Source organism: Xyrauchen texanus, chromosome 16 (assembly GCF_025860055.1).
Source record: "Xyrauchen texanus isolate HMW12.3.18 chromosome 16, RBS_HiC_50CHRs, whole genome shotgun sequence".
NCBI classification, from domain to species: domain Eukaryota; kingdom Metazoa; phylum Chordata; class Actinopteri; order Cypriniformes; family Catostomidae; genus Xyrauchen; species Xyrauchen texanus.
The window spans coordinates 29,493,442-29,508,335 of record NC_068291.1 but is presented as its reverse complement, the minus strand read 5'-3'; the positions used below and the strand labels follow the sequence as shown (position 1 = coordinate 29,508,335).

At 38.1% G+C, this 14,894-nt stretch overlaps 1 protein-coding gene across 1 annotated transcript; it reads right to left on the bottom strand.

Moving 5' to 3' along the window:
- Nucleotides 1-2,940: 2,940 nt before the first annotated feature.
- Nucleotides 2,941-14,276, bottom strand: LOC127657140 (tumor necrosis factor receptor superfamily member 6-like). The gene is made up of 8 exons (XM_052145804.1): nucleotides 13,927-14,276; nucleotides 13,426-13,531; nucleotides 10,940-11,068; nucleotides 9,548-9,662; nucleotides 4,704-4,789; nucleotides 4,405-4,529; nucleotides 3,599-3,620; nucleotides 2,941-3,483 (listed from the first exon to the last, which is right to left on the bottom strand). Exons 1-8 carry the CDS (start codon nucleotides 13,963-13,965, stop codon nucleotides 3,173-3,175), a joined length of 933 nt encoding a protein of 310 aa, XP_052001764.1. The 5' UTR covers nucleotides 13,966-14,276; the 3' UTR covers nucleotides 2,941-3,172.
- Nucleotides 14,277-14,894: the final 618 nt, after the last annotated feature.

Sequence of the window (14,894 nt, the reverse complement as noted above, 5' to 3'; positions counted from 1 at the left end):
TTTGAATTGAGTAACTTCAGAAAATCTGAGCAAGGCATTGTGCCTCTGAATTTGCTACTTTTAAAGGATTTCTCAAATGTTTTTCAAATAAGAGTTATATTTTGTACAACATATGTCCCAAATATACAGGACAGCAATAACTTTACATCATATTTTTGGGTTTCTAGTGATGTCACTCAGCAATTACAGATAGTACTATTTCCAGACAAGGAAATAATTCATTATAAAAGCTTTGGTATTCTGTACTTAAAGAAGCTTTATAAGTTATTAACCCTCCTATGGTATTGAAAAATGGCAACACTCTTTGGTATTCACGGTCATTTTTGACTGGAAGGGTCAGATGTGTAGCCCTTTTGTTTATGATGATAATGATACCATTTCTTCTTTCTTGAAGTAAGAACACTAAAATTATGCATTTCTTTTGAGATTTTATACCATTTTTATCTTACATTACATTTATACATTTTATCATTAGTATGCATATAAAAATGAGCACATTTAAAAAAAAAAAAAAAAAAGTAAATAATAGTAATCAATATTCAGAACCTACACTTTTTTAAGATGAAACATGAAGAAAATATGAGAATGTGACATAAATTGGAATTAGATTGCTGCCATCTGGTGAACAAAATATAAATAACATGACTTGAAAATCATGTAACGCCAGTAATAGCCAGTAAATGGCTGTAACCACATACAGTGTAGTCTTGATGGCTTGTTGTAAACTAATTTGATATGTTATCAGAAAATATGCATTTGGATATATATTTAAACATTCTAAAACTATTGTTGGTCAAATTTTAGCATTTTCAAATTGATCTGAAGTGACAGTTTTTGCAGATAATGTCATCATGCTTGCAATCAAACCTGACTATGGTGTTACAAAGTGAAGACACAGAATAATAATTTTCTACCATTAATTAATTTGAAACATATAAATGTAACAACTCAAAGTAAATGCATAATAATTTAAAGAAAATGAACATCAAGAAACAGAAATGAACTACAAAATTAAATTAGAGTATAAAACAGAAGAATCAAAGTAACAATTTCAAACTTTCTGTAGTAACAATTTATTTTGCAAAGTGTGTGTGTGTGTGTGTGTGATTTGCTGTCATGAGCTGAAAAACAACAGATGACTTGTAATGCCAACATAGACCAAAAGATGTCTGTAGAGCTCCACTTATTGATGCCCTGGTCCTGTCTGTGTGTGTGTGTTCTGCATTGTGAGTGTGTCATCGGCTCACCCCTTCATTGCTGAATGTGTTTCACACTGAGACTGATTTATTTGATTTTTGACAAATGTAAAACAAAAAAAGCTGTTTTATAGTCTCATCAGTTTTTGTGTGTGCGTGCGTGAGTGGTGGTGGTGTAGTGGGCTAAAGTACATATCTGTTAATCAGAAGGTCGCTGGTTCAAGCCCCACAGCCACCACCATTGTGTCCTTGAACAAGTCACTTAACTCCAGGGGAGATTGTCCCTGTAATAAGTGCACTGTAAGTCGCTTCATGTTTTGCACTGAAGATGTTTTTTAGTGTCTCACCCTGTAACTTCTGTCTGTTTTTTTTCTGTTATTTGACAGATAAAAAAATGCTCTGGTTTTTGGTCATTCCCATTCATTTTCAATAGTCCACCAAAGGTGTCATATTTTTTTACAACCACTTAGACATCTAATCAAGCCCAATTGTTTTTTGTATGTTCATTTGGCAAATAGTGTAAAAGTCACTAAGTCTTGTACTGCTCAGATAAAGGAAACCATTTTTATTAAATGACTGACATATAAAATATATTTCAGTCAAACAAAACATATAAACTGAAAGGTCACATCTCTGTATAGGTCGCACTGACAGAGAATATATGTGGCAGGCACTAGGACCCGGGAGCAGCTGCCCGACTTCCTATCAGCCATTCACAAGCATTTCAGATCATGATCTAATCACATGTGGTCAAGTGAGATACTGGGCATTGGCCCGGTCAGTAATCCATCCCTGCCTGGTCATTAAATACATCTCCTGTGACCACTTGTGTTCGGTTTTGGTGACATACATGACAGCATACATCAATCACTGTTTTAGTGTGCTACTGCATGATATTTAAGTGCAACAAATTTTGAAAAGACAAAGAAAGCGAAAGTAAAAAAACCATGAAAGAAAATGCACCGCAGTGTTTCTCTCAGATGTGGTTGTAATTTTATCTAATCACAAACGCAACATTTCAAGCAGAATTATCCATTATTTTAGTGGATTATATGTATTAAAGGAGCTTCAGCTTAATTCGTAATTGTGTATGTATCTGCTTTTTTATGTTCAGATTGGATGGTTATTTCCTTTAAACTCTTGTTTAAGTGTAGCAGTTGATTGACATGTAAGGGGTGGTGCTTCACTGCTGCCAGAACCGCATACAGGACGGATTAGCTTTTACTAGGGGTCGACCGATATATTTTTTCAGGGCCGATACCATAACGATTATTAGTAATCATGGAGACCAATAACTGGTATTTGGGGCTGATATACATTTGAAATAAAAATAATTATTTAAAATCAACAGTCAAAAAAATCTCTTAAGAACTGGGCAAGAATAAGGACATTGTGGCCCAAAGACAACCAAAGTAGTTGACTATGGGGGATCTTCTACCATTTATATATACAGTACATAGGAAAAATATCCCCGGAGAAAAAATTTATATAAAAGTCTTAATTAAAAAATAAAATATTTTCCTTAAAATGTAAATCTTTTTTGTATCTAAATAGTGCAGTTTAAAAATGCTGTTATAGTAGCTTTAGTTAAGTATATATGGGCTGACTATCAAATAATGGAAATGTTTTCATCATAAGCAGAGAAGTCTTAATTTCAGTTTTGGTTGTCTTTCCTGCCATCCATGCCAGAGATGGTTATCTCTGATTAATTTTACAAAATGTAAAAAAAAAAAAAAAAAAAACAATAGGCTTGAAACATTTTGAATAATAAAGATAATTTTACACTGAAAAAAAAAAAAGAAAAAAAAAAAAGGTTTCTCGTCTAAAGGTGCACTGGAACCACAATATAATGTGACACAAACCTTGCTTAGCTGAACTGTCGGAGTCATATCTGACACATGAAGATTGTTTCTGACCCTAAGCTCATGCCATTGGTTGAGGCATGTTGTATTTAAACTTTTTGCAATAACTTTACTTCATACTTGTTGATCAGTCTTTGGCTGAGCTGTTTGTCCTTTCTTAACGATATTTTGGACCTGATCAGCTGTTTTCTTATTCTCAATGTCACAAAGAGTTTTGATGAGAGTTGGATATGCTCCTTTTAAGCCCTGTCTCTGTGACCAAGCCTCCAGTAGATCATAGGTCTGTTCTTTCACATCTCCAGGGTTGTTAAGCTCATGTTCCTCAATATTAACTTTAGTCATGCCAGTGTGCAGGGCAATATGTTTCATCAATTTCCAGCCAAGAACGGAGGCTATTTCTGGCAGGTAAGGATTCAGGTCCACATCTACACCAAAACAAATTACAACATTGACATGAACTCCTTATACTGATAATATTTAAACTGTGATATCATTATCTGATATAATTATTTCAGATACTTCTCAAACAAGCAAGGTTACCTTTTAGGCAAGCCTCCGTTTCCTGGTGGGGGTAGAGAAAAAGAAATATGAACATTTAGTTCAGCTGTAATGCCTCAAGGGTGTGAAGAAAGCTTAAGCTGGTGCCACACTAGCTGACTCAAAACAACTATATTTTGGCCGAGAGTGTCACACATGCAGACAGCTTTGCTGAGAACTCGTTCTATTCAACTTTGCAAGATATGGAATAGGGGTGATACATATACAAACTCACTATAACTCTCTCTCTCTCTGATACGCTGTCACACGGAGCTCACCAAAATAACAACAGAAGTACCGCATGAGCACAAACAATTATAAAAGAAGGATTTAGGGAGCAATTCATACCTTATGAAGGTTTGAGATAGTGTAGTTCGAGGCTTGCCATAAAACGCATGTCCATATCCAGCTTTCAGTGAATAAAGAAATTATGTTCAATACAAACAGACTGTTGTCCTGGTGCTGGTCTAGCTGGTGGACCAGCATAGTGATGCTTTTCAGCAGCTAAACTTAGCTGGTGAATCTTGTTGTGCAGCATGGTCTTTCTGATGAAGCTGGTTAAGCTAGTTAAAAAGCCTGGTAGGGACCCCAGTACACAAGCATACCATGCCGGGGAACCAGCATCCAAGACACAATATAAGGTGCTGACCAGCAATGCTGATCTTTTCAGCAGGGGACCTCCTGCTGGAAGACATTAATTTGCACTTCATCTTCCTCCACCTGGCTGGTGATTATATAAATAAAGCTCACACCTGAATATCACTAGAAAAATCGGCTAGTGTGGCACCGGCTGAAGAACAAGAAATTACCTGTTGGTCATCATCTTCATTCGTCTGTTCGCCATTAAAACAAAACTTTTTTTTCCTCCATAGAACACAGACCACAATACAAACCACAACGAGCCCAAAGACCAAAATGGGAGCTATAATCTTCCCTAAAAGACATAAGCAACACATATTTGTCAGTCACCATTCTCTGTACTGTAATTTTTATGTTTCTACTACATGAGCATTAGAGGATGTATTCAGTTACAGAATGGAACTCAGGGCAAGTACTGATAATTGTGATGAACTGACTATGCTTGTGTATGCTTGTAGTGTGTGGATACCTGTAATATCAGAACCTTGGGTATCATGGCACACTGTGTTGTTGGTTGGTGTGCACATGGTTTTCACCCCTCCACGTGTCTCACACCTGTTGGATAAATGAGAGACAAACAGAAGACTGAATAATAAATAAATAAATCTTTTAATTATTTTTTTTAAATGTAGCTGCTATTCTTATTGATCTAGGAAGTCCAAAGAATTTTACTGCAACGGTTTTGAGTCGAGTGAAAAATATTGCAATATATGTTTACTTGCAAAAAAAAAAAAGAAAAGGTTTCTAAAATAATCTGACTTACTGGTTAAAGTTGTTCTTAATGAGGAGATCGATCATACGATATGAAAAACTTGTGTGTTTGTGTAAAACATCGCAGAATATACGTAGAGCCATTTACATATATTTAAAGTTTGATAGTGCTTCCTGGTGCCCCCCTTTTTTTTTTCTTTTTTTTTGCACAGGCCTCCGGGGCCAAGAGTCAAAAAGTCCCACTGTGTTTCATTCAGATTGGCCTTTTTTAACCTTTACTAAAAGCTGCTGAAATTTTGCGGCCATGTTTTTCAGGATAGGTGACTGTCATCAAAGAACTTGGTACTGTCCCAAATAGCACACTTGATGTGGACTTGTGGTCTCGTGGCCTTCATTTGCACGTTCCTACAAAGTCCAAGAGACCATAGGGTGTCCCATTTGACATTTTAGCACTCAGAAGGGTGCTCTCGAGCACCACCATTGTGCCCTCAATGCACCCTTCGGATGAGCTCGCCTCAGTGTGACCTCCACAACGGACTACTACATAACAGTCCTCGCTGCTGATCTTCTTGGCCAATCACAGCAGACTAGAGCTTCCTTGCTGGAGGAAAAAATATGGCGGACGAGGTGAGGCAAACAGCAGATTAAATATTGATGTCGGTAATCGTTTTTCCCTGATTGACAGTGAAGGCTCACTTGTTTTTCTTGTGTCTATAGTATCACATTTTAGTCTGATGTACAACTGGTTTTATTCAGGATTCCAGAGATACTGAATTACTCCTATTCAGTTTTAATTGAATAGGTTTTCTTTGGGAAGTTTTCCGTTCATAAAAGTAAGTAACTTAACACTAAATCTTTCTTGTTGTTTAAAAGAGGATTTTAATATTATTATGAGTCTCTAAAATATAAAAACAGGAGATAATTATTTCCTGAACATATGCTGTAGCTTGTATGAGTGCTTAAATTTATTGATATAGCAACGTTCTATGGGATGAAATTATACACAAAATTATTTAAAAATGCATGCACACTTTTCCGTCAATTTGATAAATGTTACAAATGTATCTTACAATCCACAGACAAATGCCTTTCAACTTGTGTCTGTGATCTCACAATATCATGTGTATACAACCAAAGGAAGATGTTCCAAATCAAACACAAAATGGTCTTGCGAAGTATTGAATGTGCATTTGTGGATCAAGTGAAACATGCATTCATTGTTGTCTATTTGTGTTGATTCTGTTTGAGTCATTTGAATTTTAAGACATTTGTTTAGCTCTGTTTACCATGGTCGACTCACACACAAACAACTACCAATGGATAAGTCATAAATGTATTCATAAATGTGTGCATATCTACACATTAATTTGAACAAATTAAATGTGTATTTCAACCCTCAAAAAAATGCATTTCAACTTGCATCTGTGAAATTTACGCGGCGGCTCATTTTAGCTTATCGCGGCCCATTCTGCAAATATTTCAGCCGACACACCAGCCTACTCGGATCTCCCGATGGCCAGTCCGCCCCACCAACAAAATGCCCGGTATGCCAGATTACCAATCCAGCCATGATGCTACTGAGATACTTTCTTAACCTGCTTGATCGGCCCTGTGTACAAACGATCTATGGATAGGTTCAGAATTCCCCAGGACGGACAAAATTATTCGCAGATGGTGCAACACAACTCATTAAAATAAAAATTGGATCAACAAAACCTGGATTAGCTCTAAATTTAATGTTATCCTTATTGGTGCAACAAACCCTGAAACGTCTGTCAAAGCACGAGTACAATTCTTAATGTTGTAGTATCCAAACACCTGGCACTGTTGCATCCTTTCTTAGGTTTCATTTAACACAGTTAGATTGTACAACTCATACTGTATTGTTTTTTAAATTGTTATCGGGGGGAAATCTAAGGTATAAATGCAGAAGAACAGCAGCACAGCTGCCTTTATAAAACATAAATCATGTTTACAGATGATAAACTGAAGGACACTGTGGCATGGGGGGGTGTGGTCATGTGTCGTCTGTGGGAGAGAGAGAGCGGTAAGCCTCGTCACCTGGTTCACAATTATCCCTAATGCGGAGGGAGACCAAAAAGGAATGCCAGAGCCTCAGTGGGAGAGAGTGACCTGAAGGCACAACAACCACGCTCCGAGAGAGTTTTATTATTTGGAGTGCTTTAATTTATTTGAGAACGTTTTCTTTTGTTATTGACGGTTACCATCAAGTGTGAGTGAAAACGAGAATAATTAACTGACCTTGAACCTGCTTCTTTGTCTCCTGACTCCTACATTCCCCACGAACTAAAGATCCCATTACAGTGGTGTCGAGAACCTGGCTTTGGAGGAGAACGCTACTATGGAGTCTTCACCGCTGGGCAAAGTCTTAGACCCTCATCAGCATCCAGCAGTCACAACACCATGCCATCATGGAGGTACACCTGGAGCAGGAACAAAGCTTCCAAGTCCTGCTCCAGACATAAGAGGAGGACCGGCAGGGAGGGGGCTGGCACTGGTGCTGTGACCTCCTGGTCCAAGATGGCGGCACGGTAGCACGCAGCGGCCGCTCTGGATCCAAAATGGTGCTATTTTTGTTAGTTAGCTCGACTTTTACGGCACATGGACATCGGAGCAACCGGTGTTCGTGTTTACCATTGCCAGACACTACTAAAATATAAGATTCATGCAGCTTATCTGCAGGAGAAGCTACGCGACCTCGGCTTGCTGCGGAGACCAGGCCTCCAGTCCTCGGCGGCATCTGATGCCGGTGACCGGGGGAGAGGACATCGTAAGCGGTGTGCGAGGAATTAGAAGGACAACGTGGTGGCGAGGAAGACCACCCCTCCTCCCAACGACCAGGTGCTCTGTCTTACCACGGCTGACGTGATAAAAACTCTACGCAGAGTCAACCCACGGAAGGCTGCTGGACCAGACAACATTCCTGTCCTGCCTCAATGACTACCGTCCCGTCACACTCATTTCACCTACCCTAACACTCACTCATCATCATGAAGTGCTTCGAGAGGCTCGTCATGAGGCACATTAAGACACAGCTGCCCCCCTCACTAGACCCACTGCAGTTCGCGTATCATAAGAACCGTTCAACAGACGACGCAATCGCCACCACCCTCCAGCTGAGCATGGTCCTGGAGGAACGTTGTCTCGTTTCGCTGTGTACTGTACTAACTGTATTGGTTGAACGACAATAAAAACCACTTGACTTGACTTATCTAAACGCTTTAAATGCCGGAAAAGGCTTACTGTCAGTTACCATTGTCTCTGATTGTATTCATGGAGACCAGATATACATATATATGTATTTATACATATATGGCTGAATTCAGGACTGGACTGGTAATATGGCATGCAGGGCATTTTCCTGAAATCTGTCTCAATTTCTACAAATTCCAACACATGTATTTAATGAAAAATTTTACAGATACAAGTTGAAATGCATTATTGTGAGGGTTGTAAGATAAATTTGCAACATTTATAAAATTATGCACTCATTTTTAAGATAATTATGCACGCATTTGCTAATCATTTTGAGTCTAATTTCATCCCATAACATTCGGTCTGCTGGCAATATATACAGTATACCTGCAGAAGTGTGTCTGTGTGTATAAATATAATGATTTTCGCGATATAAGGCAGTGTGTGAGATGTATGTTCTTTATATAAATTTGACTGTTTTTAAGCACCTGCCTGTAACCATCTATGTGTCTGAATCATGTTTAATTGTTATCTAAAATATGTAAAACGATTGGGTTTTGTTGTTGTTGTTATATGTGCGCTTAGTTTTTCAGAGGTTCTTGATTAAATTGTCTAATGCTTTACTGTCAATGTGTTGCTTGGAATTATTAAATAAAACAAATATTCAAGAGTTGATGTAAAATTTGTTCCTTTGCCATTTCTATCAATGCCATGACTTTGCAAATAATAATTTCTAAAAAGCTGTGTTTCAGAAGAACATAATATATAAAAAGCGGTATCTGATTTAAGTCTTGAAATCTGTCCCAAATGCACATTTTATCACTTATGCACCCTCATGGACTTGCTGACTAACGTCCCATCGGTCTGCACTCGCTTATGTCACCAAAGTCTGTACTCAGAGGAGGACCCCAAATGCCTAGGGAGCCATTTGGGGAAAATTTGCGTGCTTTTGCGACTTTGAATGAAAAGTTTAACTTAAGATTTTATATATATATAAAATCTTAAGTTAAACTTTTCATTCAAAGTCGCAAAAGCACGCAAATTTTCCAAATTTCATGTCTCTAGGCCTTATGGTTGGGTCTGCATGATTAGATTTTAGTGCTTGAACTCCTAATAATCTTGACAATTACAATAGGGTTTTACCATTTTGAGCTTGAACCCCTGAAAAGATTCAATGAAAGTGAATGGTGACTGAGGCTAACTTTCTGCCTAACACCTTAATTTGTGTTCTATGGAAAAGAGAAGATAATGTGGGTTTGGTACAACAGTAAATGTTTTTTAATTTTTGGGTGAGGCATTGCTGTACTTACAATGTAGGCAAAGCCTGACCCAAACACACACTCACTCACAATGTCATTCTGCCCATAGAAAAATATTGTTACATACGTGTCACAGGAGTAACAGGAAATGCATAGGTCACCAATGTCACAGTAATGATCCTTCTGGCACCCACAGACAGTGTCAGAATAAGGCGAACAGTCCTTCTTCATCTCCATGTTGGCTATTGCAGGATGAGAAGGCAGAAATGGGGCTTAAACTTTTTTACATTTCGCCTTGGTGTTCCATTTGTTCCAAGCTTACATTAAATGTATATAATTTACAGCAAATAGAAAAGAATGACTGAAAAGTGCTTAATTTTATGCCACTAGTGACATCAATACAAATTGCAAAAAACAATAAATTTTCAAACAGATCCATAAAACAACCATCTTTCATTGTTTGCCCCAAAGTCATACCATTCGTTGAGCCAATGTTGCTGTGTCGGCTGGACAGGCCACTTAAACTAAATTTTGTAAAAACAACCTACTATTTGCATGCTTATAGTTGACAGTAGCCCCTTTGACACATGCAACCAGCTAAATTTCATAAAAATCGTTGAGTTGCCTTTACTGATATATGTACAACATGTGCTATTCACACATGCAATGTCTTTTTTCCATTTTGCTAGTACCATTCACAGCAGCACCAAATGGCATTAAACTCTGTTAATGTCGTTTGCTGGAAATGACATCCAGACAGGTGCACCGGAAATGTTGGCTTCTTGTTTAAAACAGGGCGGGGTATTATTTTTTTTGTATCTAAATTCTGAACATATGTGGTAGGTAATGTAAACATTTTTGGCAAATGACTGATGACGTACAGAGAACAGAACGCTGTCGCTAGTATTCGAAGGCGGAGACGTCATCTGTGGCTGAAAAGCACAGTAATGAGTATGTACATCGATACAAAGAGGTCTACGTGCTCCTGAAGGAGGCTGGTGATTTTATTGTATGTAATGGAATCACTTACTGTTCCTCTAAGCTGTCAGAAAATATCTAGAAGCACACTAATTTCACTATCTGACCAATTTTGTTTACATTTTTCTTACTTCAGCATATCCTGATCTTGTACGAACTGAAACTGGTAATCTTATGGCTCTGTTCACAAATATCATAGGTATAGGTAATAATACAACCTCTAATTAAGGGAAATTGCCAGAGTAAGATTTACCAGTATTTTCAAAAGGGTCGTGTTTACATGTGACTTCTAATCTGAAAATTGCTGTACATTTTCTGGAAAAGGCTGTATGTGTGAAAGGGGTTTATGTTACACAGTTGTAGAGCTCAGACTGGGATTTGATGCTCTGTTAGCGAAAACTGTGTTCAACTATCTGATGGAATATTGCAATATTTACAGTAATGGCTGTAACACAACACTTAAGTAATTAGCCCTGAAGCTAAATTCACTAGTGGGAATATTACAAAGTTCTCAGAAAAGAGTTAAGATGTAAAGACATACCATTGAGATTACAAATTTTACAGGGCTGGCAAGAGTGATCTTGGTTAGTGTGGGACATAAATGATCTAGAATCACAACGTTCACACTTTGTGATGGTTTTGTCTGTGCAGTCACTTAATACCCGGTAGCCTGAAACACACACACACACACACACATATATATAAGTTATTGTTTTTCAATTCAATCATTTTACAATGATAAATGATATAACAATATACACTTACTGAGCATTTTATTACGAAGACCTGTACACCTACTTATTCATGCAATTATCTAGTCAGCCAATCGTGTGGCAGCAGTGCAATGCATAAAATCAAATAAAAGAAATGGGTCAGGAGCTTCAGTTAATGTTCACATCAACCATCAGAATGGGGGAAAAATGTGATCTCAGTGATTTCGACCGTGGCATGATTGTTGGTGCCAGACGGGCTGGTTTGAGTGTTTCTGTAACTGCTGATCTCCTGGGATTTTCACGCACAACAGTCTTCACAGCAGGTGTCGGCAACCTATGGCACGTGTGCCAGCATGGAGAGTTAATCACTGGGACGTCAGCAACAGCAAGAGACGACTAGACAATTTTATTAACCGGTATATAAATTCTGCACCTGCATTCTAATCTACATCTTGATGTAATCCTTCCTCATGATCACGCAGTGTGTTTTTATGAACTGAACAGGAGGCTATACAAAAAGTTAAAATGTGACAAAACTACAGTATACCCAACTGACACGTGCAGCACATGCAAGCCATTTGCACATCACTAGCCGCAGCGCTTCACTTTCTGTCAGGATCGGAGTAAATATGAGGACTCAATCGCAGAGAAAGTTTAACACTCTTTATTGAATGAACACAGCAGGCAAGTGAAAAGTGGCAGAAGTTCGTAAAACTGACACAGGCTGCAGATTGGAATGCCCAGGAAGGATATTGGAGCACCCCGGCTGATGATGGTAGTGATCTGAATGCAGAAGGTGAGTAATACATTCCACAGTGTAATGACAGACTCCAGTAAACAGGTAATCCACAGGGTGAGGTACAGTATATTCAACTGGAGGATGTGTACTAAACAGAGCAAAACAAGTAAAACAGACAGCAGATAGACAGATGGCGAGACTGCCTGACAGGTGTACTGGAACAATCTGGTGACGAGACAGAGAAACGAAATATAGCCAAAGCTACGAGGAACAGGTGAGGGTGGTGCCACGTGAGCGGCATGAATCAGCATTCCCATAGAAATGCAAAGTTCACCGGACACGCGGAAGAGGGAAACACATGAGGGAGGAAAAAAAACACACAGGCATGCAGGTATAGCCAGATATCTATGACACCTTCGGTCAGTCTGCACAGATGACAGCCTACATTCCGTGTTTCATTTGTTTCTTTTTGCTTTCAGAAAAACACTTGATGTAATAAGGAACTCATCACAATGAATCCTTGAGATTTCCAACCTAGCATACAGGTACAACCTCCTTAAACCATAGTCACACATTTAAAATTCCATTGTGATGTGCGAATATCTTGCACATGCAGCGTGAGTCTCGTCACACTTTAATTGTGTTTAGTCTCCCATTCAGCTCATGAAAACACACTGCATGATCATGAGGAAGGATCACATCAAGATGTAGATTGGAATGCAGGTTCGAGGAACTTCATATAAATAAAATAGCCTGCTCTTCTCTCGCTGCTGCATGATTTTGAATATGTATGTCATAATATTAGAAATATTTAAGATTTCACACAATTTCGTGATCAGTAATCAAATAAGCAAATTTGTGACATTAACTGTGTTAACTAATTTAGTAAAAAAGGACAGATTTTCTTTCATTTAAGTACTTTCAAAAGATGGCACAACCATTGACCAGAAAAATAAAAAATGGCACTCCATGTCAAGAAGGTTGCCAACTCCTTCTTTAGTTTACTCAGAATGGTGCCAAAAAAAAAAAACCATCCAGTTCTGTGGATGGAAACACCTTGTTGATGAGAGAGGTCAACGGAGAATGGCCAGACTGGTTTGAGCTGACAGAAATGTTACGGTAACTCAGATAAAAACTCTGTACAACTGTAGTGAGCAGAATAGCATCTTCAAATGCACAACACGTCAAACCTTGAGGCGGATGGGCTACAACAGAAGACCATGTTGGGCACTTTATTAAGGCCATAGTGTTCCTAATAAAGTTCTCAGTGGGTGTATATTTATATCATAATTCACAGAAAAATATCATATGTATATTTTAAACATAACACATATTATTTGATATATAGACAAATATAATATATTTAAATATTGTAGATTTAAATATATTACAATATATAATTATAATGGAATAATTATTTTTAATGTATTACTATAGAATAACTCTAATTCTCCACTTTGGATATTTTAGAGGTGAAATAACATTATTAAATCACGTCAAAGCTTCTATCGAAACAGGTACACAAAACAATGCGACAATCTCGTTAACAAAACAATATAAATGTAGATAATTCACCGATGGGACAGCGGCAGCAGGTTTTACCCTCATGTTGGTATTCCCCATTCTCACAGGTTTCGCGTTTCCTGCGCAGCAGCCAGCCTTCTGACGCAACAATGCTCGTCTGAAACATACAAAACTTGTTCTTACAGCCAATAAATGTTAAGTTAAATAGCATTTCTTTTTCAAGCAATATTTGGTTAATCGCCAGTTAGTTGGTCAAACCACAGCGGTGCTCTCTGCTACCCGGTTAAGCTATAAACGAAATCGAAAGTGAAACTGTTTTCCTCTGTATTCGAATTTATTTATTTCTATCCTATTTGACATAAATGAATTGGTATTTTGGTTAATTCAATTCAATTCTTTAAAAATAGTGCTGATGTAAAGACTTAGTACGTGAGTAGCTATTTGTATTTCGCTGGAGACTGATCATGTTTGCTTCTATTTTAGTTTCAGATCTAATGAGATAATAAAGCAAAAGTTGTAGGTCCTACAACAAAGTTTTGCGGATTTACTTACGAAACCGTACAGGCAAACGACCAGTTTGTAAACACACATGTCCGAAGAATAACAGGCACACGGTGAGCATCAGTTTCTTAGTGGTGGTAAAACTCTGAGATCTGCTTAAAGTAATAACTCCACCCTAACCGTACGTTCACACCAGAGGCGGCGAGAGCGTCAAATCGACCGGAAGTCATTCATTTTCAATGACAGCCAGCTCGACGGCGAGAAGCGGCGCGGCGAGTCTTGGGCGGCGTGGGCGTCAGATGGAAGTTCAAGTGCAGTCAACATTATAGTAATGAGCTGTGACGCGGTTCGGCCAATAGTATCCAGCTGCAGACCCGCAGCACCACCAGTTTCAGAACCCGAGCGCCAGAACCTGAAGTGAGGGGCGGAGCTTACGTTCGTAACCGAGTAGCGCCACCTAACGTTTTGGAGTGTACTTTGCTTTTATTACAAACGAAACATCATACTTTATACGTATGTTATAATGATTCTTTAAGGTACAGTACAATAAGCATTTTAAAACATTGATCTTGTGTAATATAATTGTATATAGTTATCCGTTTCATTGTATTATGAGAGTTACTTCCTGATCATGATGCTGAAAAAAATGCTTGAAACTTATGGGCATTTTATATAAAATATACTTTATTTCACAAGAACATGTGCAGCATGCATTTTTCTTTATGTAAAATAAACCATGTCAAAAAACTAAAAAAGAGAGAAAATTCAGCATAATTTTAAAAGAAACAATAAAAATATATACAACAAATGACCAGTTCACCCCTAGGCCCATTTTATCATGACAACCCTGTATAAATTAAACTTAAAATGTATCAAATGAGGAATTCACTCTCAGGCCCATTTTGTCCTTACATTCTTGCTAAAATAACTCCATGTCATCCCTGAACACAAAATGAAATAGAAAGGGCTCTCTGGAAGCTTCTGACTGTTCCAGGAGATTGTTGCGGGCCTTTTCCTTG

What these genes read in the sequence shown, in the direction of transcription:
- LOC127657140 (XM_052145804.1), bottom strand. Translation starts at nt 13,965, where the DNA reads ATGTGTGTTTACAAACTGGTCGTTTGCCTGTACGGTTTC. An exon ending in TAAAATTTGTAATCTCAATG is followed by an intron (nt 9,663 to 10,939) that starts GTATGTCTTTAC and finishes ATCCTGCAATAG; the next exon opens with CCAACATGGAGATGAAGAAG. An exon ending in ATGAAGATGATGACCAACAG is followed by an intron (nt 3,621 to 4,404) that starts GTAATTTCTTGT and finishes TACCCCCACCAG; the next exon opens with GAAACGGAGGCTTGCCTAAA.